This window comes from Microtus ochrogaster, chromosome 1, assembly GCF_000317375.1.
Source record: "Microtus ochrogaster isolate Prairie Vole_2 chromosome 1, MicOch1.0, whole genome shotgun sequence".
NCBI lineage: Eukaryota > Metazoa > Chordata > Mammalia > Rodentia > Cricetidae > Microtus > Microtus ochrogaster.
The window spans coordinates 39271717-39298714 of record NC_022009.1 but is presented as its reverse complement, the minus strand read 5'-3'; the positions used below and the strand labels follow the sequence as shown (position 1 = coordinate 39298714).

Genomic DNA, 26998 nt, shown 5'->3' with positions numbered 1-26998 from the left:
AGTGGAACCAGCCACAATCACAGCAGCAATTTGCACAAATGAAGCAGCCTTTCAAACACACGTGCTCACTTCCTTCATCCATCCTCCCAATACTGATGTTGTGATAGGGATAGAAACAAAAGCAGCATAAATGTGTCCTAACTAGTTTTAAGTCAACTTGATACAAGCTATAGTCATCAGAGAGGAACCTCAATTGAGACGATGCCTCCATAAGACTGGGCAGTAGGCAAGTCTATGAGGCATTTTCTTTTCTTTTTTTCTGTATACATTTTTATTTATTTAATTGTTTTTATTGAGCTATATATTTTTCTCCGCCTCCTCCTCTTCCCCCTCCCCTTCTACCCTCTTCTTTAATCCCCATGCTCCCAATTTACTCAAGAAATCTTGTCTTTTTCTACTTTCCATGTAGATTAGATCCATGTATGTCCTTCTTAGGATCTTCTTTGCTGTCTAGATTATCTGGGATTGTGAATTGCAGGCTATTTTTTTTTTTTTTGCTTTATGTCTAAAAGCCACTTATGAGTGAGTACATGTGATAATTGTCTTTCTAGGTCTGGGTTACCTCACTCAAAATGATGTTTTCTAGATCCATCCATTTGCCTGCAAATTTCAAGATGTTATTATTTTTTCCCACTGTGTAGTACTCCATTGTGTAAATATATATACCACATTTTCTTTATCCATTCTTCGATCAAGGGGCATTTAGGTTATTTCCAGGTACTGGCTATTACAAATAATGCTGCTACGAACATAGTTAAGCACATGTCCTTGTGGTATGATTGAGCATCCTTTGGGTGTTGAGGTAAGTTGTTTCCTAATTTTCTGAGAACCCACCATACTGATTTCTAAATTGGCTAAACCAATTTGCACTCCCACCAGCAATGGCATTTTAATCAGTGATTGAGGGAGAAGGGACCAGTGCATTGTGGGTGGTGTCTTCCCTGGGCGGGTGGTAGGCTGAGCAAGCCACAAGAAGCAAGCCAGTAGTTAACACCCCTCAAAGCCTCTGCTTCAGTTCTTCCTTCCAGGTTCCTGCCCTGCTTGAGGTCTTGTAAGCTGAATTAACCCTTTCCTCCCCAGGTTGCTTTGGTCAGAGTGTTTCAGCACAGTAACCCTAACTAAGAGCCTCTGCGTAAATACGCATTAGAAGAAAAGTATGAGGAACAATCTGAAAATGGTTGCCAATAGGACAAAAGAGACACAGAGAACAGTAGACTTGGTTGCTAAATTAGAGTGCTGAACTAGAATTTCTTAAGGCTATGAGCCTGTGATTAGCATTTGCTAACTTTGGTGACAGGGTAAACATAACAAGTGTGTGCAATTAATTCATATCTGCACTACCATCACTTAGTGGAAGGGACCCAGAACAATATAGAGGTGTCAGTGTAAAATCATTTATTTAATGCAGCATATATAATCTTTAAATAATTATCTAATTAATCTTACTCTTTTTGTTTAAAAAATTAAGTTTTCAAGACTTCAAAGCCTCCAGTTTTCTGTTGAAAGTGATGCATGAAGAACATTCATGGGCTGCCCCATGGCTTCCCTCTGCCCTAGTGTTTAGGGCATGCTTATTTTTAGGATACTCACTAAGAAACAAAAAGGATTCAAACAATTCTCTCTAAAGCCAGTCAGCAAGCCATTTCTCTAACACTGAAAAGAACTGGGTTAATCATCTAAGCTGTACACTAGAGGTTAAAAAGTGAGGAGGGAAAAATATAAGACTAAATAAATGGATGTAGGACAGCTATCTTTCAAATTCTAAATTAGTGCTACTAATTATTTGCTTTCCCTTGGGAGATGCACCTATTTTAAAAGCCTCTTCAGTGATACATTAAGCCAATAAAAATTCAAGCATTTGTTACCACAATAAAGTTTGATTGTGACTGTTGCCACCCCCTCTGCTGTGATAGTAAACACCATTCAGGTGACTAAGTGACCAAAAGGCAGTTTCCAACCTCTTCCAGTCAAGGGTGTTTTGGCCAGATCGTATACACTCCCATACCTGGCACAAGGCACAGAGCAAATAGTTATTTATCTCTACTTCACATCCGCATTCCACTCCTGTTGTCAAAAGCTGGATCTTATTACCATGTCCAGAAGCTTAAACTCTGATCTCGCTTGCTGGCCAGAACCTTGACTTTGCATTTTTTCATGGTTAAGACCAGTTTCACACTCATCACAATCCTAACTCCTCAGCTCTGGATTCTCCAGTTTCTAATATTAACATGCTAGTTTTCTTTCTTCTGTGCCAACCCTGCCCTCACTACTACATCAGTTACATGTTCACCAAAAATGTTATTTCTTTGCTTCTCCCCCTATAACAAGATAAAATAGTGTCTGCTATACTGCATACCAGGTGGTGTGCTAATAAACACCTGACTTACTTTCACGTAAGCTAATTCTCACAATTATCTTAGCAAGTGGATAGATACTATCACAGGCTACATTCTATTTCCTCTTTAGGAAGATAAAGGTTCCAAAGCTATCAGTCTGCATAACTCAAAACCTATGCTTCCAATCACTACATTACACAGCCTTTGCTATAGCTGGATGTGTGGATACGTACAAACTCATGTTGGGACCCCTGGTCCCCAGATGGGGGTGCTATTTGGTGAGACCTCAGAACACTTAGGAGATGGAGCCCCATTGGCAGATGGAACACTAGAGGCCAGTCTTTAAGGGTTACAGCCATCAAGGGTTCTGGTCTAGCTACCTCTGCTCACATCTACTACCATGGTGTAGCATGTCACAATTCTCTCCACCAAAAAATGAAGCCACCCACTATTCTACCTCCACCACCATCCCACTGTACCATGAGTCAAAACAAATCTTCTTCACTGAGTCATTTCTACCAGGTGTTTTGTCACAGCCACAAAAAAAGAAAAATAACTAATAATGTACAACCAAGCTCGAACTTCTCCTTCCACTTCATTCACTCCACTCTTGCTCCTAAGCTAGGCTATGTGCCCTACTGTGGAAAGATACAAAAAGTGATAATCAGTTTGAGACAACCAAGGAAGGAAGGAAGGAAGAAAGGAAGGAAGGCTGATTTGAGTATTTGTGTGTGTGTCTGTCTGTCTGTCTGTCTGAGGGGGAAGGGCAGAGTATGGTGGCACATACCTATAATATCAAGCAACAGAGAGAATGAGAAAGATAGAAGTTCAGGGGAAGCCTGGGCTACATAGCAAGACTCTATCAAGAAAGGAAGGAAGGAAAAAAGGAGGAGCAGGGGGAGGAAGGAGGGAGGGAAAATTCATTATCTCTAGTCTCTGAAAATGAGGTTACCTGTTCTAGTTCATAAAATTCTTGTCCAATCCCACAAAGTTACAATAGGTCAAGATAGGTATGTAGCTTAATAGCAGAATGTTTGCCTAGCATATGAGGAACTCTAGGTTTGATCCCCAGCAATTACAATGAATTTATATTCTTAAAATATTGTCATTAGTCTAGTATCCTACTCTAACCATCTAAAAGCTCAAAATTCAAAAAGAAGACAGATTCCCATGATAAGAATATTAACTATATAGCATAATGTTCCCTTTTTCCTACATAGTTTACTTAATCCTAAACCAGTCAGTAAAGAAAGAAGTGAAGTAGATGCAACCCACAAAAGATGGGATAACACAGTCACTACTATATCTGAGAACTCTGCTTACTACTACTATTTGACTAAGTGCAGGGTTTATGACCTTAGCTCATACACAACCAAGGAGCCCTTCCTAGGAGTTCTCACTTAAGATCACACAGAAATTACTGGGACAATGTGTTTGAATTTATGAGGAACTGGGTGCTAAACAGACCTTGCTTTGATATCATAACAAAAACTAAGCTTTATATAGTTACTTATTTCTTTATTCATCAAAACCAACATTAAATCTTCAAAATAATGCCTTAAAAGATTTATAAAGTCAGAGAACCATCAAACCTGTTTATAATCACAATGCTTAGTATCACAAAAAAAAATCAACATATCTATTTTAATGTAACTAAAGCAAGAATACACTGCAGGCCCTGCTTACAAAATGAGGCAAAATGTTATCCCTAAGTATCTTATTAGTCTTTACATTAAATATATATATAGTTATAGCTTATAATTGTGTAAACTGAGATGCAAGGAATGAAAGTAGTGTACTCAAAGTTATGAGCTAGTAAAGATTACAGGCAAGATTTTAACCTACAATTTCTAAGTCCATAATCTATGGCTGTGCATCCCTTCAGATCACAATCCTATTACAAGAATCAGATTAACAGTCAATCTTTTTAAAAGAAGTTCTCTGGGATGAGGATTAACTCAATGGGAGAGGACTTGCCTAGCACACACAACTGGGTTTGATCCCCAATTCCACCAAAAACAGAATCTCAGTTGATATTGCCACAAAGGTTGTCAGATGGTTTATTTGACATCAGTACTAGAAAATTTATTTTACTGATGATTCCTGCTATGTGCCCTCTGCTATCAGCAGGGGTTTGTACTAGTTGTTAAAGAGCCACAGTCCTCAACAAGTCAAAGAGATAACTGACTGTGGAATGACCTCCAGCTACCTAAAACGGAGTTGGTTTTCCAGCCACCTTTTTACCAGAGACACAAAACAGCCCTCTGACTCTCAAATACACATCACAGAATTAACTTAAGTTTCCCTCTCCTCACACCTCACAACACTTACAGAGGACAAAACCTTCACTTACCTGGAATGGACTAACTTATAAAATACAAGAACACCTGAGGTATCATTAAATAAGATTAATGATTTTATGTAATTTACTTTGATTTTTCCCATTTTATAGTTTCATATTAAGATTATTTTGGTGTTAACATTGATGTTTTATTAGACATAGACATAAAATAATTACTATTATATTTTCATTATAAATACATATACTAATAAGCACACACACAAACATGCACTTGTATATAGCCAATCACAACTTAAAATGTATTCCTACTGGTGAGGATACAGGCAGAAAAGTATAATAATGAAGACCATAGTTCTGTAGTACTTTGCATAGTAAATGGGATGTGTTGAAGGTCTGCTTTTGCTCCTGAGGCTGGGTGCTGAAAGTTTGAAGGTATGCAAAATGCAAAGGTATCTAGAAGCTCTTCCCTGTTAGGTTTTTAAGATAAGTTTAGGTTTGTTTTTATTTTAAGAAAATCCTTTAAAAATGTTTCTAAGACACATTTTTGATATGTTATGGCATAACAGGAGAGATAGATCAAGCAAGAAAATGTAAGAGAAAAGCTCTGAAGGGAAGTAACAAGACAAGCAACCTTGGGAGACAGAGACCTGAAGTCTGGCACCTATAAAAAAAAGAGGTGATAAGTAACTTCTGCAGGAAAGGACAAAACTCAGTTACTGAACTACAGAAGACAAATGGACTGATGGGATCAGCCTTGAAGGAAGCACTTATTCAGAAATGCTGGCTACCAGGTACTGGTCTCAATTCTCTAGCACAACCTAATAATGCTTTATGCCTAGACTAGATTTTGTCAGGTAGCAATTAGTGGCTGGGTACTTAGAGTACTGATGGGAAAATGAAGAGAAAAATTGATATAAAAGGACAGTCAGGCTTTAATAACAAGTAAACACATTTAGACTAAAAAGTGACAAATTCAATTTCACATCTGGAAGGCCAGCAAGACATTCTAGAAGAGACACATTGTGGAACTACAACACCAGAGGGCCAGCAAAGTATCTTGGCCTGAATTTCATGGGGAAAAGGTCAGGGACAGCTACCTAAACTCCAGATTTGGAAGTGATATCATGGAGATGATAACTAAAATCCAGAGTGAATAATATGACCCACACAGAGTTCGAATAACACATAATAGTTCCTGGCATCAGCTGACAGATATGCTGGTAAATAAGGAACTGAGTTAGAAAAAATGCAATACAAACAAATCAATTATAACACTTAGAAGATCCTGAGCCAACTAAGTCAGTCTGGAAAGGCTTTGTGGAACAAGGACTCCTTCTCCCTACCCAACCCCTCACCCAGGCTTTGAGCTGGGGGTTGGGCCTTTTTAGGTACTGTGAGGAATGTGAATTCCCTTTGCTGTGTATAAACCTAAAAGAATCAAAGACAGCTACTGTGGAGACCAGCAAACCCATAATTAAGGATACACTACTAACAATACCCAGGTTATGAACTCAGTCTAAGTGCCCCTCAATGAATAAATGGATGAAGATTCATTGTATATGTCATTTTGTGATATATGTCATATATATACCAACCCATAAAGAAAGATGAAATTATTCTATTTTCAGAAAAATGGAACTAGAAATCATCATGCTAGTGAATTAAAACAGTCCCACAAAGACTGCATGTTTTTTCTCATGTAATCCAGGAGATGGGAAACCTGAAAGTAAAAATGAGACTATTAGGAATATGCACTGACAGGCAGTGGGGAAAATAAGAAAAAGTAATAGGGAAATAATCAAAGTGCATTCTAGCCATGTACAGAACTCTTGGTAAAATCAACATAGGCCAACTTTTTAAAAGAAAGTCAGTTTATGCAGTCATTATTGTAAAGTATCTTTTGGTGTTTATTTAATATTTATTTATTTTTATTTTATGTATAGAAATGTTTCCCTGTATGTATGCATGTTCACATACAGGTGTGCAGTGCCAGGAAAGGGCACTGGATACCCTGGAACTGGAGTTACAGACAATTGTGAGCCACCATGTAGATGCTAGGAATCAAACCAGGGTCCTCTACCAAAGCAGTAAGTGCTTTTAATCTCTTGGCCATCTCTCCAGCCCCTCTGATTTTTTTTTTAAATAGTCAAAACCTATTGGGATGAGTCAGGCAGCCACTTGATTGACAGCTTGTAAAACCTTGTGCCTCATTGCCTAAAGCTATCAATAAACAAGTCCCTTCCTGGTCAGTTTTATGGCTCTGCAAGCTAAAGTATTTAGTGCCAAACCTGACAAACTAAGTTCAAGCCCCAGGACCCACAAAGGAGAAAGAGAGACCCATTCTCAGAAGTAGATCTCTGACTGCCACATGTGTGCTATGACGTGTATATGCACACATGCACACATATGAAAAATAAGTAAAGGAATGTTTTTAAGAAGTCCTTTCTTTTGGCAATAAGCTAAACTGTCATCACAGCAGTTGGCTACTTTGAACACTCTATGATTGTTCTGAGGAAACTCCACTCCAACTGCCAGGAACAGAAGTCCTGACTTCTGTTTCAGGAGGCTTTACTCGGGAACAACCACTCCAATGTGCAGTGACAATAAGCCTCAGTGAACTGGGTGATTGATGTCATATACTCTGCAGTTAATCTCACTTAAGATGGGAAAGGAAGCACCTCCTCATTGTCTCATCAAAAGGCCTGTGATGGTGCTTATTGTATATATGTAAAGTATGCTATTGGTACTAGAAGCCAGGCACTGTGAAGTAAGGCTGTGATTGGTGACAGGCTGTTCACAAGCGTGTCATGCCCATATGGCTATATAAACATGCTGTTTTTCACTCTTTTCAGAACTGTTCCAGTGGCTTCTCTCTGGTGCACTGCTCCTTGTGTTGCAACACTAGGTACCAATAAAGGTTTCTCCCAAGTGGACTTCTATTGCCTATTTGGGGTTTTTACTACAGGTGGAGCAGACTGAGCTGAGAATACCAAGAATAGATGAACCCTTGGGCTTTCAATCCCAAGCATCCAGAAGCAGCAACTAAAACCTGCTACAGAATAACATTCAAAAGAACCCAGGCCACTCTATTTATTCAGCAGTTAGAAGATGTCTTCAGAGTTCCAGAGAGTGGCAGGGAATACAGACTAAGGAATGTGACAATAAAGGACAGCAGAATAAGAAAGACCACGCAGGGGAGGACGCAGCCAGAGTTGCTGAAAGTGGGTCTATTGGGCTGCCCAGGGTTAAGAAGCACCAACACCCAAGTTCAAGGGCTGCAAAACTAGCTGCTGAGTGCAAGGAGCCACAGGCATTCACAGCCCAAACAGTAAACTACTGACCTGAGCACCAAGCTGTAAGTAAGTCTCTGGCCTAGAAAGCATGGAGCCATGAGTCCCTAGTTTTCAAGGCTGTATAGCTTTCAAACGGGCTAGAAAGCCTGGTCTGTAAGCCTCTGGAACTCAAGAGCTCAGGGATATCAACACTATGGAAGCTACTTCTCTTGCCTGCTTGTGATTTCTACCCCAAAAGAACAAAGAGACCTTCAACCAGTTATCTGTGACATGAAGAACAAGAAACAACAGGACATAATAGAATGTGGGAGTTATACAGGGATTTAGAAAGACAAAGGACCTCTCTCATGGCCTTCACTTTGTGACAGTAAAGAAAGCAACTATGAAACTCGTTCAAAGTCATCCAACTGTCAGTGTGAAAGCATAATTTCCACAAAGCAAGAATCTGATTAAAACAATTACCTACTGATCCTCTAGGATCTTCCACGACTTCCCATAGAACTCTTCACTTCACACCTGCATGTTTTCCTCAAGAAAAAGTCAATTTTCTTCTTGATGTTCCTCATAGTAAAATAACTATTTTAGGCAAGTTTACCATTTCTCTTAATAACATATGAAGTACCAATATCCTAAGTAACCTATAAAAAGGGGGATTTTAAGATTAACTGAGGCATAACTGACAAAATTTGTGTATGATCAAGATATAGAATATAGTGAGGTCTTACCTCTTATAAGTAAACTGACAATTTACACACACACACGCACACGCACACGCACACGCACACGCACACACACACACACACACACACACACACGGCCATCAGGATGCTTTGAGAAACATACACATTGTTGAGTGGATGCCAGAATCAATCTAATTAACTTATCAATTAACTCACATACAATTTGACACTAGACAACCCATTGCTGTGTTCTTCCGTGGGGAAAATCACCTCTCCTGCTCCCAGCTTTCCTCGGTTGCCTATAGTTCTTCATGTAGGGTTGAGGCCTCACAAGCTTTTTCCTGCCCACTTTATCAGTTTCACTCCGCAGGCACCACCTAGTGGTTGGAATATGAAACTCATGTCCAATCTCCTTATTTTAGACTCAGTCTTAATCAGGCTCAGTCATCACTTTGAACACCTGAACCAGGAAACAGAGCAACTAAAGAGCTTAGGTGACAGAAACAGAACCCAAAGACCTGTCTTTAGAAAAGCAAACTGGCTCTCACTAAAGCCATACTGAAGAAACATTAACTCTAATCCTTTTAGCATTTGCAACTAATACTTGTAACATTTAGAATATTTAGCTTAAAATGAAGAGCATAGATCTAAAACAGAAAAATACTAAATTCTTAACATTTATTTTTTTTAAAAAGGGGAAAGATCTTGGTGATCTGTTAGGCAAATGTCTCCTAAACAATACACAGAAATACTAACTATAAAGAAAAACATCAATAAACTATGTCTCAACAAATTTAAACGATTTTACTTTTCAAAAGATACACCTAAGAGAATTGAGAGGCAAGCAACCAGCTGGAAGAAAACACTTGAAAAGGATATCTAACAATGAGCAAAGATTCAAACAGACACATCATCAAAAAAGACTGCTCATGGCTGCTCCATTAACATGCATGACCTCCACTGGCCACTGTGAAATCCAAATTATAGCTATTATGGAACATCATTACATCTGCATTATCTTGGCTTAAAAAACTAAGGAGATTGTTCACACAGGCTGCCAAAAAATAGCAGTTTAGCTATTTCATAAAAGTGTAATAATAGACCCTGCACACAACCCAGCCACTCTACTTCTGGTGTTTAAACAGTGAGCAAGGACAAATGAAACATGGTCTCATGTATCTCAGGTCAACCTCAAACTTACTATGTAGCTGAGACTGTCCTTGAACTACTGATCCTCCTGGTTTTAGCTCCCACATTGTAGGATCACAGTATGCGCTACCATAGCCAGCTCACACAAAGATTTGTAAATTAATGTTTATAGTCACTTGTTTTTTAATACTCAAAAACTACAAAAATTCCCCCCAAACTACCCAAATGTTCATCAACTGATGAATGGTGGATAAACAAAATGTCTCACTACCATAAAATTATGAATTTCAGTGAAATTATACTGAATAAAGGAAGCTGGACAAAGAGTAGGTAATCTTCACTATTCATGTCCATAGAATCCCTCAAATTGACAACTAATCTACAGCAATAGAAAACAGATCAACAATTGTCCTGGGTGGAGGAAGAACTAGGAGATGTAAAAATCATGACAAAAGAATACAAAATAACTTTCTGGGATGACTAATTTATTTATTACCTATTCATAATAGTTTCACAGATAAGTACACATGTAAAAACTCACCAGATTTCACCATTTAAATATGTATAGCTTACTGGATGTCAAGTGTATCTCAAAGCTATAAAAATGAAAAAAAAATATCCTTGACAGATGACTCATTGTATTATATCTAAAGCACTTATCCAAGAGATATGAAGACACATGTCTACATTCTAGAACAAGTAAAGCTAACCAGCAGTCAAAAAAAAAAAATATGAGTGGTTGCTTAGGGTCAGGAGAAAGATTAACTGCAAAAGGATACTAGTGCAAATGTTCTATATGTTGACTGAAATGCTGGTCAGAAGAGGTATCTGTTTTTCAAAATCATTAAACTGTATGCTTAATGTATTTATTTGATGTATACTCAATAAAACTATTTGCATAACATTTTAGGAGGGGTCGGATATCATAGCCTAGAAAACTGACCACACAAAGTTTCTGCACAGAAATTTTCCTCTGTAACAAAAGTAAAGTATGTTGTACTCTGAAAACAGGTAATTTAAAGGAACAGTAAAAATCACCTTTTGCTGACCACACAACTCTGCTGTGGGACAATGGTCTTGTACCCTGTCACTTATATTGTAGTGATTTAATAAAATGCTGATTGGCCAGTAGCCAGGCAGGAAGTATAGGTGGGGCAACCAGGCAGGAAGTATAGGCAGGGCAACAAGAGCAGAAGAATTCTGGGAAGAGAAAAGGCTGAGTCTGTTGTTGTCACCCAGACGCAGAGGAAGTAAGATGAGAATGCCATGCTGATAGGAGGTACCAAGCCTCATGGCTAGCATAGATAAGAATTATGGGTTAATATAAGATGTAAGAGTTAGTTAATAAGGAAGCCTGAGATAATAGGCCAATCAGTTTATAATTAATGTAGACCTCTGTGGTTTCTTTGGGACTGAACGGCTGCAGGACCTGGCAGGGCAGAAACCTCTGTAGGAAGCAAGATGAGAACACCTCACTGATAAAAGGTACCAAGACACATGGTTAACACAGACAAGAATTACGGGCTAATTTAAGATGTAAGAATTAGTTAATAAGAATCCTGGGCTAATAGGCCAATCAGTTCATAATTAATGTAGACCTCTGTGTTTCTTTGGGACTGAACGGCTGCAGGACTGGGCGGGGCAGAAACCTCCGTGACACAACTCTGTATCAAGCTACATTCATTCCCTCTAATCCTTTTGCCTATCCTACAAGTAGGTATTAATATTCCTACTTAGATTAGGCAAGGCTTGGGTTCAGAGAAGAGACACAATTTACCCAAGGTCTAATAAAGTAAGTGAATAAGCCTCAGTCTCCACATATGACTGACTCTCAATGATAAAAAATACTTGTGAATAATTAGGAATGACTTCTATGCCATTGAAAAGTCATAAAATTCATTTGCCTGCTAAACAATGACTTCCTTGAATACAGGTATTTGTTAGTACACACCCATTTATTTATCAGGAAAAGCCTAGCATGTACATGCTTGATAAATATTTGGTATACTTCAATTTAAATTCATAAGAGTCATTATAAAGTAACCTCTAGCTGCACTACAACTCTCTTCCATTATTAACATTTCTGATTGGAAGATTAAATTATGAGGCATGTTATCAAGAAGGGCATAAGATATTTAACAATTCTGATGTAATTATCATACACTAGAGTCTCATGAGGAAATGGCAGAAACAGGGACTATGAGAAACTAAGCCTCATCATTTCTCCTTGCCTCCTACTTCTGATGGCCAACATGAAAGACACTATACAAATTAAATGTCCATGTCCAAAAATGTACAGATTTAAATGATCAATAGAGTTTTTCAATGGTTTCATGGCCTTCATTTAGTCCCAACTTGAAGACAGGTATGACTTTTATCACTTGTATAATAAACACTAATTCTTGATGTAAACACTAAGAAACCACTGTTAACTTCAACAAAGGCTGCAAGCTAAGGAATACTATTCCAAATGTTTACTGGGAGCCCATTATGTATTCTTTAGGATAAAATTCAATCCTTAACTACATCCCCAAAGTATGTATGGATTAGCTATTTGTAAAAATATACATGTATGTAAAACTTACTTATGTTTATTATAGCTACATTATTGTAGCTACATGACTTGGCTTATATTGTATTCAAATGTATATAATCATTTATTTTAAATAATTCTATAATAGTTTCTTATAGAAATTTCTAAGCATTTTAGTAAGTAGTCAGATAACTGTACTTACAAGATGAAAACTTGCCTAGCTCTCTCATAACAGTTTCTTGCTATTAAACTCCAAACCTCTCCAATGACTTTATATGGGTCACTTTACAATGATGAAAATAGTTCACCTTTTATTTTGAAGCTTATCCTGCAGATCCCATGAGGCTGCTCTGCCTTCTGATTCACAGAGAGAGCTTCCTGCAGCTTCAGTACGAGGGGAAAAGAAAGCAGATACCTCCTGCAGTTGTCCTCAGAATAGAAGACAAGGAAAAAGAGATGGGCATCATCCCCAAGCCTCTTACTATTCAGAGACCTAGAACTCCAAAACAGGGACTTCACAGTTTGCCAAGAACTAAGGTCATTTGCTATTTGTTATGATGGAAGACAAGTAGCTGAGCTGTATCTATAACTGTCTCTTAATACAGAAAACAATGGTCCTATACAAACAACAAATAAAAGGAGTACTGAAATTTCTATGTAAAAGGGTAAGTCAGTTGGACATCAATTTCACAGAGGATGTCCCTCAGAAGTTTTTTTTTTAAAAAGTAGGACTTCTGGGGCTCATTAAAAGCACCAGGACAAGGGTGGTACTTTCAGGGGGAAAAAAAAAAAACTCCAACATTCGCTTTGCTTCTTTTTCAGGAAAAAAAAAAAAAACACATAAAACATCTCATTACTCATGTAACCAAGAGTCTTCTAAGCACAGCCGAGACAAAGTAAGTACCAGTTGTGAAAGTGTACAGAAACTCTCCTGTGGGGAAGAGAGAAGCTAACAGACATAAGAAAGTCAAGACAAAGGACAGAAACACACAAAAGATGAGATGACGGTTAAGTTATCTCTGGTGGGCTAGGAAGTTTGTTGCTTTGTTTCCTAAAAATATATCAGTGGGACCACTTATGCCTGTTGACAGAATTAGAAGCTGATAAAAAGCACTTCAGAAATCATCAGACAGTTCTTCAAGTTTGGACATAGGAGTATGCTATGACCAATTACTCTATTTCTAGAAAAGATAACTAAAAGAAATATATCTATTTACCTCAGACTTATATATAATGCTTATAGCAGCATTATGCATAAAAGCCCCAAACTAGAAGCAAGGTAGACATCCATCATTGGCATTATAAGTTGTGATACATTCCTACAAGAATATCATACAGCAACGAAAACAAACTACCTATTGCTTTTTGCAACAATATGGATAAACCTCTCTTTAATGTTGAGCAAAAGAGACTAGACACACACACACACACACAAAAAAAAAACCAGATTGTGGTTCCTATAAAGAAGCTGGAGGGAAAGGAATGAGTCTGTGGGAGGCTACTGGGTCAATCAAAGAGATAGTTTGATGTCTTAATGTAATATGTCTTAATGATGATAGTCCCTTAGCTGTGTTCATTTATGAAAGTTAAACAAGTTATATATTTATGACCTTTGAACATTTTTATGTAATTTCAAAGTTTTCTTTAGAAGATAACACACACATGTCCCTCTTTAAATGAGATTCTAAATCCATTAATTTTACCTTAAGTATTTAAAGAGTAGACAGAACAGAACCTCACCATAAACGACTAAAACAACACTGAAAGAAGAAAACCTCAAAACTAGAAATCATAACAATAAAGAAAAAGCAAAGACATGTAAGGAAATAGAAGCTCTTTAAAACGTAGGCATCCAGTAAGGTTTTCCATACAAATTTTTACTTAAGAGGAATAGGTATTCTGTAAGATAGAAATCAAAACCTAGATGACAGAAAGCTACTCATTGGTACTATCCTTGGCTACCACCTTACAGAGTGAGGTGGAGCTAGCTCTTAGTGGGAACCATAATTTACTGCTCTGTGTTCATTGCCCCTGAACCTCCTTCACTGCCAGAGTACAAAATGTTTAAAAACTCACAGTACAAAGTAGAAAATACTTTCAAGTGGCTTTAAAAGTAAGCAACATATAAATATGGGTTAGGTGCACTATCTAGTGAACACATTTAACGCAAAATATCAGTAGCATATTACTAAGATGGGGCATCATTTGCAATATAGCTATACATCTGCAAGCCAATCCCACTCAGCAAAGGAAGCTAACAGTGATCTATTGGAAACCGCAGTTGATAATTTTAATTATACTTTATTAAATTATTGGCAGGAAAAAATAATAGCAGTATTCTCTTTATGACTTTAAAATGTATGCTAAGCTCTGAGAGATGGAGAAGCAGGGAAAGCAGAAAAGAGACTGAAGTCTAAAATTAACTGGGCACCCACTGTGTGCTAAGTGCTCCACACAGTTCACATTTTTGGAAAATAGGGATATTTTCACTTTGCAAATGAAAAAAATCAATCTCCAAAACTTTAGTAACTTTCCTATAGTCACAAAAGCAATGAATAATAGAAAAGGATATAGCCTGATTCTACTGCACACGATACATGCTTGTGCACGCATACACAAACACATACATACATACCACAAGTTGCTTACTTCCTCTGGGGTTTTGACCATCTTAAATATACTTTATAGTGTGGGCATAGTGCCATACACCTTTAATTCCAGAACTCTAGAGACAGAGACAGATGGATCTCTGTGAGTTCAAAGCCAGCCTGGTCTACAAAGCAAGTTCCAGGGCAGTGAAGGATGTTACAAAAAGAGACCCTGTCTCAAAAACAAACAAACAAAAAGATATATTTAGATCACAAAAAGAACAAAAAATAATTAAAAAGAGAAAATGACTTGTCCTTCAAAAAGTGTGAAATCTGGTAAAGAAAAGGCATACAAGTTAAGGAGCATAAAAGAATATTTGTCTTTGTTTTTATTTTTCGACACAGGGTTTCACTGTAGTTTTAGAGCCTGTCCTGAAACTAGCTCTTGTAGATCAGGCTGGCCTCGAACTCACAGAGATCCACCTGCCTCTGCCTCCTGAGTGCTAGGATTAAAGGCATGCGCCACCACGGCCTGACTTGTCTTTTGAGAGATACAAATACTAAAACAATAGGGAAGCTGAGAGAAGCTTTAATGTTGGGGAAGGCCTCCTGGTGCTAGATTGCAGATGGACCTTGGGACCATTGGAATGTTAAATATTAGAAAGGCAGAGTGAAGGGTGACCACATGGATCCAAGTGACACTGAAAAAAATTAACATTACTGCTCCAAAAGGTTCAGATCTAACTAGAAACAGCCTAAATGTTCATTTGCTGATGAACAGACCAGCGAAATATGGGACAATAGTTTTCCTTTACCGAAGATTTTGCTTTCTGTGGTTTGTTATTCACCCACAAATACTATTAGAAGATTCTGAATGGAAAATTCCGGAAATAAAAAAAAATTCATAAATTATAAATAGCATGCCATTTCTGCAAAAATGAAAAAAAATTCTTCTTGCAATGTCTTGCAATATAGTACTCTGTGTGTGTGTGTTTAAGTATTCCTTATTTAGTAATGGCCAAAGCATAGGACTAGTAGGGCTGGCAATTTGGATATGCCAGAAAGAAGCCATGAAGTGCTTCCTTTACATGAGAAACTGAACTTCTAAATAGGGAGAAAAAAAAACAACTGTATACTAAGATTGCTAAAACAAATGGTAGAAAAGATAGTTATGAGCCGGGCAGTGGTGGCACACGCCTTTAATCCCAGCACTCCGGAGGCAGAGGTAGGCGGATCTCTGTGAGTTCGAGTCGAGCCTGTTCTACAAGAGCTAGTTCCAGGACAGGCACTAAAGCCACAGAGAAACCCTGTCTTGAAAAACAAAAAACAGGAAAAAAAAATAAAAACAAAACCAATCAAACAAAAAAAAAAGATTGTTATGTAAAAATAATAAGGAAAAAGACATTTCTGCTTATTTTGCTGCTGTCTAATCTCAAACTACAAAAGTTATGGCCATATATACACTTGACAACAATGGAAAATGTGTTAAATATCAGGACTTGGTACTCTGCAGGTTCAGCATCCAGTAGGAGGCCCTGAAACAAATGGCCTGTAGTCAAGCGAGAACTACTATATGCCTATGCAATAGAACACTATTAACCAACAAAAAGGAATGTAATAATGATGATCTATCACCCTGAAAACATTTTGCTAAGTAAAAGAAGTCAGATTCAAAGGCCATGTCATGTACCATTTCATTTATAGAATACCAGAATAAGCAGGTCCACAGGGACAGGAAACAGATTAGTAAGTAGCTTTGAAAAGTTGAAAGGATCCAAAAGTAAGATGTAGCTACAAGCTTCAAGGGAGATGAGAATGTTCTAAAATTGACAGTAGTGTTAGCCGCACAGTTCTGTGAATACATGAAAACCACTAATTGTTCACTTCAAAAGAAAACCATATGGAATGTGAAACACAGTTTAGAAAAGCCATTTTAAAAAGTGAGAAAGAGCCAGGCAGTGGTGGTGCATGCTTTTAATCCCAGCACTTGGGAGGCAGGGGCAGGTGGATCTCTGTGAGTTTGTGGCCAGCCTGGTCTAAAGAACAAGCTTCAGGACAGCCAGGACTACACAGAGAAACCCTGTCTTAGAAAAAAAAAGTGAGTAACAAACAGGATATACAATGTACAGCCAAAGGAGTCACACTTACCAAGGATTTTAAATGCCTTAAAGGTCTAAGATTATCTAGGAAGCAATTTGAAAATTTACTTAATGAAAATACAGTATGCATACTTAGACTCTTCTCTAATAAAACTATTCACATATTTTGAGTACGTTCCTAAAATACATGCCAAAATCACACAGAAGAGAGAGAACAGGAAAAAGATGCTGCGCTCTGAGTTTGACTAAGACACAAGCTGTGACTATTGGGAAGTTGTTTTGCTTCAGTTCTAAATGCCACAGATGGGTCTATCAGCATCATATTTATGCAAAACTACAAAATCATCTGTGCTAAATCTTCAAGCATCGTAATGTTCTAAACTTTCTGTTAAAATGGCAGTGATAACTGGCCTGTCACACTTTCAAAGTAAACAATGAATTTGTCTGTTAATAGATGCTGGATTCAATTTAAATGCTATAAGAACCTCCATAAATGTAAGGCTTCGCCTACTGATGCTTACACATTCTAATTCAGTATTATTAATAATTCAAGAATGGGGGTCGGTGAAGAGATGGCTTAGTGGTTAATTTGTTTTATTAATTTATTTTATATAAATTTATTAATTTATTAATAATTATTGGCTGTTCTTTCACAGGATAGAGGCTCCAGTTCCATCAGATCCAATGCCTTTTTCAGGCACTGACTACATGTGGAGCACAGACATGCAGGTAAAACATCCATATACAAAAATAAATAAATATTTAAATGATTCCCAGAGTTTAAATACACACAATAAGAGAACCAAAGAAGCAAATATAACACACAAGTAAATACACAAATCCAATACTAGGAATAGTGAAGCACTCAAAATTAAACCTGAAAATCATCTACAGAGGGAAAAGACTGAAGTTCCTAATTAGGTTCTAGAATATTCAGACAATTTTTTAAGAGAATAAATTATTTAAAATAGAAAGCTCACTCCAAGAGAGCAGATAAGAAAGCAAGCTTTAACAGAAACAGTTTGAATACATCTGTAAAACAACCCTGCCCCCTCCTGAGTCCTGGGGAAGAAAGAACCCTTCAGGTAATCCTGCCTTAATCCCTCTAGAGAAACCCCACTTTTCCCAAACACACCTGCCCCCAGGAGGTGGTAAGAGGGTAGTAACACAAAAGAACCCACACATAAGCAAACTAGTGTTCCCCCATCCATAAGAAACTAAAGGAGACAGGTGATCTCTTTTTAAACTCTCTTCTTTGAAAAGGGGTATGAGGTATGTCTGTCTCATAAGGCTTTTATGAGGGTCCATAAGGGAAATTTATGTTCGATATCTGAAAAGGAAAGGAGGGAATGGGAGGGGAGGAGAGGAGGGGAGGGAAGGAGAGGAGAGGCGAGGAGAGGAGGAGGGAGGGAAGAAAAGAAGAAAGAAAAAGAATGGAAGGAAGGAAGGAAGGAAGGAAGGAAGGAAGGAAGGAAGGAAGGAAGGAAGGAAGGAAGACAACTTAGTTCTCTAATCAACAGTAAAAGCAAAGTAAAACAAAAAACAAACTTAAAAAAACAGGTTTATCAATGACATCTAGAGTGAGGAGTCTATACGACTCTCTGTTTCCTGATCATAAGTTAGGGTTTACACTAAAAGAAAAATATGCCACAGGAATAAGCAGGACTTATTTGCAATCATTAGGGGCTGCATATCAAGAGAAATGTATCCAATATTCTTCAACTGTTTAGTCATGTGCAGAAGAATCATGGTGAAAGCCAATGGACAGGAAAGTTCTCACTATGAAGCACTGGCTGCCCTGGTATTCTCTATGTAGCCAAGGCTGTCCTTGAACTCTCAGCAATTCTCCTGCATCAGTCCCAAATACTGGGATTACAAGTGTGGCCACCAAGCTCCCCTTCACTTTGCTTGCTTCCTTGTGCTAGTCTGTCTGTCTGTCTGCCTGTCTATCTGTTTGGCTTGGTTTTTGTTTGTTATATTCATTGAAGACCATAATCAACAGGGTCTGAATGGTAGGTATATTGATAAATAGCAAGAACAGAAACTCAAGGTGCCACCAGGAGATAAATAATAATTAAGAAAAATCCTAGAGAGAGGCTAGGATACAGATCAGTGGTGAACAGTTTGCTTCACTAGGCAAGGCCCGGAGTCTGAGGAAGAAGAGGAGGAAGAATCTTAGAAAAGGAATTTCTTGCTCTTTCTGCCATTTTCTTTGAGAAGACAGCATTTTGTCTCTCTTCCCCTCTCTGCATCTCTTTCTCTCTTTCTCGTTCTCTTCCCTTCCTCATTCCCTTTACCTCAATAAACTACACTCACGCTCAAAAAAAAAGAGGAATTTCTTATATACTCATTCAATAAACATGATGGGACTGGAAATGTGATCCATCGTCTATAATCAAGAACAGAATAAGAAGCTGGTCAGCACTTGAAGCTAGTAAAGTAGACGTAAGCAAAGGAAACAAGGAGAACAGACATTGTAGGAGGTAACACCAGTTTTCAAAATCTGATTCCCAACAGCAAAAGTGAAGACTAATTTACCAAAAGGAAAAAAATACATAACAAATAAAAATAATTTTAAATATATACAAAATGCCTAGGACATTTTCTATTTCTGAAGACTTTTCATCAATATATTTACCTTTTAAATGATTCTGAACATTTGTATTAGTATGTTCATATATGCAAATGAAGTTGATTCAAGTAAGGTCCTGAAATCTATACGTTAGAAGAGTAAGAACAGTCCCCGCTCCCTGCCCTCCACCCCCAGCACGGGACTGGAGACCTTTGTGTTTGATATAATGTAGAATCATCTGACGCATACATAATACAACATAACCATTTGTCTGAAGCTATTCTATAGAGCCTTGAGATGGTCTGAAACTTAAATGAGACCAGATTCAATTTAATTTTTTAAAAAAAGAAACGCTTTTGCAATGTAAACTTATACTGCAAAACTAATATAAATATATCCTGAGCACAAATCTGTATTTGTGAATTTTTCTATATAGGAAATAGCATGTAATATTCATTCTCTACAATGAGCTTTAAAATTAATCACTGGATACCCTTAAATCTTATCTATCCTAACTGACTCCTGCATGAGCAAAGTTGGAAAGTAATTTTAAAAGGATGTGATTCAATTCAAACCATTAGCTGTTCTGCTTTTCCTCCTCCAGGGAATGTTCTTTAAATTAGATATGTTATTTGATTTCAATTCTCAAATTCATAAGCCCAAACCTAACCTAATTCGCAACATAATTATGATGCATGCAAAAAAAAGTACTTTGTTCAAGTGGGAGAGTAAATCTGAACACCATCGACAATTGAAACATGACATTTCAGAAACAGTGCTTGTTTGCCCCACAGGCAAAGAGCGGCAATCTGACAGAAAGACTGAGACATACCTGAGCAGAAAAACAGCCCTGTCAATATCGCTGAGATCTTCATCAACGGTCAATCTTTCTATTTCTTCTGGTGTCTGTCAAGTATAATATGCAAATTAGATGTGCAAACATTGGTCCCTCTTGACTCCCAAAGACCCTCAAAGACCCTATTGGTGAAAAGGTTTCAGTTATAGCAACGACAACTCAATTCAGAGTCTGATGATTCCTCTATAGCAAACACCAAGGTCTCCAGTAGGGGGTTGGGCGCGGGGACTGTTTTTACTCTAACTTGCAGAGTCCTGGACCTCGCTGGAACCAACTTCATATGCATATATAACACATGTGGACACAGATACATATATTCACATATTTTTATCTCCAACAGAATCCTCCAAGACTAAAGCATTTTTCCACACCAGGGAATGCTTTAAGGGGGGGGGTAGGGGGTATAGACTGCGAGTTGAATGACATCGAAAAGGACAAGCTTTGGAGCTCGGTTGGGAGCCGAAGAGACTCAGACTGAAAGGAAATCAAAGGTTCAAGAGAACTATGAGGGAGTGGTCAGATGAGGAGGGAAAGGGTCCCAAAACTAGGTTTACCGTCTTAAGGATGAGGGTTGGCGTCTCAGAAGGCTGAGAAGATGACTTTGCGGGGTGGGGGAGCTAATGAGGGGGGGGGGACGGACAAATAAAGGTTGACTCCCTCAAGGGGGCTGGGGAGCAGGGTCCCACCTACAGTCCTGGAGGGGCTGAGAGGAAAGGGATGCATGGTGACTCCGGATGGGAGAGGCTTTGAAACCCTCAACTAGGACAACTCTGGGAAGGGTGCCTGTCTTCGGGAGGTGAAGGGAGGCCATGCCGCTCTGGGCACCAGGAGACCCAAGCTTGATCGTATGAAGAGGTCGGGGTGAGGACCGTGAATGGATGGGACCTGGGATGTCCGGTTGAGAGACCGAGGTAGGGCTGTGTGAACCCGAAAGTGGGCCAGCGTCCAGAACCTGGGAACACGGACCCAGAGAGAAGCCGGCTGCGGATGAGGGACACACCGAGGCTGGCTACAAGAACAGCGGCTTGGCCGTTCGCGGGGGAGGCTGGAGCCGGGTGGGGCGCAGGCTGGCCGCAGTCGAGGGACCGAGTCGAGGGACCGGCTGGTTCCAGTCAGGGGACAGTGCTGATTTCAGTTCCGAGACAGAACTGGCCGCAGTCTAGGGACCCCGCTGGTTCCAGTCCGAGGAAGGGGCTAGCCTCAGCGAGGAGACAGGGCTAGCTCCAGTCAGAGTGAGGGGCTGGCTTCAGTCAGGGGAAGGGGCAGGCTTCAGTCAAGGGGACAGGGACAGGCCGACCCTCGGCTGCGGCGGAGAGTGAGGCTCTAAGGCGGCTGCGGTGACACGGCCGTCGGATGCCGCCGGGTCGGGCGGACCGCCCTGAGGGAAGCGTCTCTCGGCCCTGCGCACCTTGAGGCTCCGGCGGACCGGCCTCTCGATGATGGTGAGTTCCTGCAGGTCCTCCATGTAGCCGAACAGGCTGTTCTGCCCGAAATCCATCGCGACGTCGGCGGCGGGCGGCGGCGGATGCATGGACCGCCGAGGGGGGGCTCCCTCGCCGGCCGGCCCGAGCGGCCCCGGGATGCCGGACGCGCGCAGCCCCGCGCCGCCCCCCAGAAGGACTCTCTGGTCCCGCTCTCGGCCGCGGGCGGAGAGAGATCTAGCGCGGCGGGAGCCCGAGCGCAGCGCGCCGAGGGGGCGGGGTGGGTGGAGGGGGCGGGGCGCGCGGAGGGGGCGGGACCAGAGCAGGGAGCCGCCTCAGCGGCCGCCTCGGCCCCGCCCCCGCCCCCGCCCGGGGGCTGCGCGCGCCTTAGGACGCAACTGCCTCGCAACGACGCGCCCCGGTCGGGCTCCCTCGGCCCGCGCCCCGCCCTCAAGGGGCGCGCCCCGCCTCTCGGCGCGTGCGCAGAGCTCTCCACGTCCCCAGGCGACCGGGAGGCGGGCTGGGGGCGGGGAATGGGCGCGAGCAGGCTAAGCCAATGAGAGTGAAGAGGTGGGGAGAGGACTGTGGGTTGGGCTCTCATGCACCTGTGAGAGTAACTTTGCGGTTATTTGGTGCCTGCTCTGTCTTCCCTGATGCCCCGCTGCTGATGCGGACAAGCCCCTGTTAGCTTAGCTCCCCGGGCCTACGGGGACTTTGAGTGGCCAAATCGGACGACTAGTGCGCAATGTGTGTCTGAGGGTAGGGGACAAGGGTATAGGAATACAATCCTACGGCGCTGACATTGGGGGAAGGGAAAAGTCCCAAAGGGTCTCCTAGAAGAGAGACCTAAACTGAATCCTGAAAAAATAGTAAGGCTTTACTAAGAGATGCTAGAGCAAGCCCTTTTAGAATGAAACATGGACCTGTTCAGGTTGTGACGAGAGCGGCTCTTCTTAGGGTACCAGCAGCTAGTGGTTGGCACGGTGGGGTGAGTGGAAAGTGATACTTAAGACCTTGGTGGAGTAGTGCCTTGCTCTAGAGGAGCTAGCAGACTCGTTTATATTTAGTTCTAGCAAGAATAAGGCGGGTGAGCAGAACACTGGCTGCTCTTCCAGAGGACAAGGGTTCAATTCCCAGTACCTACATGGAAGCCAACGCCCTTCTGAAACTCCAGTTTCAGGGCATCTGACCTCCTGAACAATGCACACATGTGGTACACAACCATACATGTAGGCAAAACACCATACACATTAGTTTTGTGTATTAGGAAGAGGAGAGTGTGGGATCAAGAAGGCTCAGTGGATAAAGGAGCTTGCTGCCACACCTGACACCTTGAGTTCTGCCTGTTGAACATACTTAGGTGGAGAGAGAGAACTGACTCCTACAAGTTGTCCTATAGCCTCCACACTCTCTCCATCTTACACGCCTGCATGCACGTGCACGTGTGTGTACAAGCACACACAATTTTTTAAAGACTAAGATGAACTGAAGAGATGGCTCAGTGAGTAAGAGCACTTGCTGTGCAATCTTAAAGAAATGAATTCAGATCCCAGCACACACACACACACACACACACCACACACACACCTCACACACACACAGAGAGAGAGAAAAAAAAACTTGAGCCTGCAACCCCAGCACTGTAGGGACTGGAGGCACAAGAATCTCTGGAGCTTACAGGGTGCCTTCAGCTTCAGTGAGAGTATGCATGCCATTCCTGGTGTGAAGCCGGGGATTAAAGCTAGGGCTTCATGCACAGGCCAACAACTTAGCTACTTTTCCAGCCTGTCTTTATATTCCCATGCCTTAGTTATACAGTACTCCTCCAGCTACAGTGTCATTTTTCATGGTTTCATTTACTGCCCATCATCTGTGGTCTGAAAACTTCCCAACACTTTAAATCATGCTCTACTTGAAGTAAAGATTATCTCATGCCATTCTGTTCATCCTAGCTGAGACGGAACATGAATCACCCCATGCTCAGAGTATCCATATGGTATACACCAACCACCCATTAGTCACTTGGCAGCCATCTTGGTTATCAGGTAGGCTGTTGTGGTGCCACAGTACTTGTGTTTAGGTTAGATTTATTTTACTTATTTATTTATTTATTTATTGTTAGTTCCCATTATGACTCCCTTATGCTGTCTACTTCATAAACTATTTTGGATATGTATTTATAGAGGGAAAACAGAATATACAAAGTCAGATATTCATCTTAGGTTTCAAGCATCTGGGTAGGCATCTTGAAATATATTCCCTAAGGATATCAAGGGGAACTAATGTCTGTTTAATATCTGATAGAGTGCATCTCCCCACTATTCACTGTTGTTTTTTCCCCAATGTTTCTTTTGAAATTGAAAATAGAAATCATTGGTGGTGAGCCCATAGCTAGCATCCTGATTTTATGTTCCCTAGTCTACAAAGAGTAGGAGTCAAGGAGCCATGGAAAGGGGCAGAAATATGATGGGGATGGGGGCAAAGTCATGGAGTGTTGTGGGGTATTTCTTTAAACTGTGTGAAGATGTGTCGCTGTAGCTGGTTTAATAAAAAGTTGAACAGCCAATAGATAGGCAGGAGAGGTTAGGCAGGACTTCCGGACAGAGGGAGGAGAACTCAGAGAGTTTGAACCAGAGGCACACGAGAGATGCCAGCAAGATGCCAAGCAAGTTAGACATACAGAATGGAAGAGAGGAAAAAGTCACATGACAAACCATAGATTGATTAAAGCAGGTTCGTTTACGTTATGAACGCTAGCACAGAACAAGTCTAATCTAAAGACAAAGCTTTCATAATTAATAATAACCTCTGTATCATTATTTGGGGCTGGCGGGCCCACAAAAGAAAGTCTGACAGAAAGGCTTGCTGCAGCAAGGACCAAAGCCCATGTGGCTTCCATTCGCTGTTAATTTCTGAAATTCTCCCCTCCCTTTCCCTTTGATCCTTGATCATGAAAAGTAAATATTACTTATGAACCTGACCCTGGTCCAGCTAAGAAGGATTGCATATTTGGACGCTATAACTGTGTCATCTGAGATTTGGTGACACTCTTTGACACAGTTGCTTGACTAACTACATAGACATAGCTTTGATGCTGGCTAATAGAAGGGGGGGTTGGTGAAGAGAAAATGCGCAATTTGATGGCTTCAGTCTGTAAGTGTTCCCATGACCATCCTGGATGGAAGTAGCCTGGCTGCTAGGAAACCTGAGTCTCAGTTCTGTCTCCACCAGTGAGATGTGGAAAAGCAGGGCTCAGGACACTGGGTTTCTTTCCTGCCCTGCTTTTACACCTGACTCAGTGTGCACTCACAGCAGGCCTGCAGCGTGCAGAGAAGACGCTGCACTGTTACTGCTTGACCAGTCGTGAAACTGAGGCTCAGAGAAGTTATGTAATCTAGGGAAGAGCACACTAAGGAAAACTAGACAGCTCTGCCTCATTTATTCATTTACTAGTAATGTGAGGCCAAACACAAGGATGTTGAAGCTTACTGCCCAGACTTTACTCAGGGCTCAGTTACTCCCCACCACCCTAATTAGTGTCACTCTGTCTTTAATGTCTCTAAGTTAGAACCAATAATAGTATTTAGAGAACTGGGGAGGTGGCTCTGGGTAAAGAGCTTGCTGCGCTCAGTGAGGATCTGGCTTTGAATCCCCATGACCAATGTAAAAGCCACATAGGTGGCACATGCCGGGGAGAAGGTGGAGGTGGGTGTAGGCAGATTTTTCTGTCTCGCCTGTCAGCTCCCAAATAACCACACAAAACTTCTTATTAATTATGAAAGTTCAGCCGATAGCTTAGGCTTCTTCTTAACTAGCTCTTATAACTTAGTTTAACCCATATTTTTATTAACCCACATTCTACCACGTCACTTTTACCTTTATCCCATGTTGTATGTCCAACTCATTCCTTGTCTGTTTACCTTCTCTGCCCTTCTTCTTCCCAGCATTCTCTCTGCCCCTAAAATCCTACCTAGCTATTAGCTATTTAGCTTTTTATTAAACCAATCCAAGTGACAAATTTTCACAGTGTACAAAAAGATTACTCCACAATAGGTAGGTGGATCATGGGAGGCTCCAGAGACAGCCAGTCTAACCAAAGCAGTAAACTCCAGGTTCAGTGAGAGCCCATCCCCAAAAAATACTATTCAAAACAGTAGAGAAAGACACCCATCACACACATACATACACCAAATGCACACATGCACACACACAAAAAAATAACGATAAGAGGGCTGGAGAGATGGCTCATAAGTTAAGAGCATTGGCTGCTCTTCCAGAAATCCTGAGTTTGGTTCCTGGCAAACATACGGTAGCTCACAACCATCTATAATGGGATCTTCTGTCGTGCAGGTACACAGACATGCAGAACACTGTATACATAATAAAAAAAAATAGTCTTTTAAAAGAGAATAACAATAAAAGCTAGAGATGTTTAAGAGCCCAGTAGTTAAGATCACATACTGCTCTTCCAGAAGACTTAAGTGCTATTGCTATGTCAGAAGGTTCATAACAGTCTGTAACTCTAGCTCCAGAAGATCTGAACCCTCTTCTGGACTTTTTGAGAATCTGTATTCACGTGTACACTCGTACACACACACACACACACACACACACACACACACACACACACACAAAATTAAAAGTAAATCTTAAATAATAATAGTATTTAGGATCAATTGTGGTTGAAAGAATTAACAGGATAACATGCATTCGATGCTTTAAAAATTTCCAAGCATAAATGGTTGCTATTACTATTATTGCTGCAGACTAGTAACCATGTGGATTCAGGTTCAGAAAAGCTTCAATAAGATATAGTAAACTCTTTGGTTTTTGCGGGAGGTAAAGTAATGCTTCTCCAGACCCCAGAGATGTTCCTGACCTAGTTCTGAGCCTGTGCATGATGTCTGGCATGGAAAAGGGTCTTTGAGGTGACTGATTTATGGTTCAAGGTGATCTTCTGGTGAATATTCTCAGTTGTTTGTCGGAGTAGGTCTATCCATAGAGGACCTTTGGCAAAGAGGGGCAGATTTTGCCAGTCCTGGCAGAGCAAGTCCACATAAGGAGGACCAGGCTTGCCACTATGCATGTTCAAAAACAAAAAGAGAGGAGAGGCAAGCCCCCCCAAACCTTGAAGGTTCTCCCCTAGATCTTCATATGACACCTCAGATT

At 40.5% G+C, this 26998-nt stretch overlaps 1 protein-coding gene across 4 annotated transcripts in view; it reads right to left on the bottom strand.

The window, feature by feature from the left end:
• Ppp4r4 (protein phosphatase 4 regulatory subunit 4) overlaps window positions 1-22202 on the bottom strand; it is a 96185-nt gene extending 73983 nt beyond the window's left edge. For 2 of the 4 annotated variants that reach the window (XM_026780903.1, XM_026780914.1), the window contains exons 1-2: window positions 21375-21801; window positions 20385-20458 (exon numbers count right to left, since the gene is read on the bottom strand). Coding sequence is in view for 1 of the 4 variants with exons in the window: in XM_005343496.2 (XP_005343553.1) it covers window positions 20385-20458; window positions 21817-21939 (197 nt within the window). In the remaining 3 variants the exon portion in view is untranslated. The other 2 variants (XM_005343496.2, XM_026780908.1) reach the window with 2 other exon arrangements.
• Between the last annotated feature and the right edge of the window lie 4796 nt (window positions 22203-26998).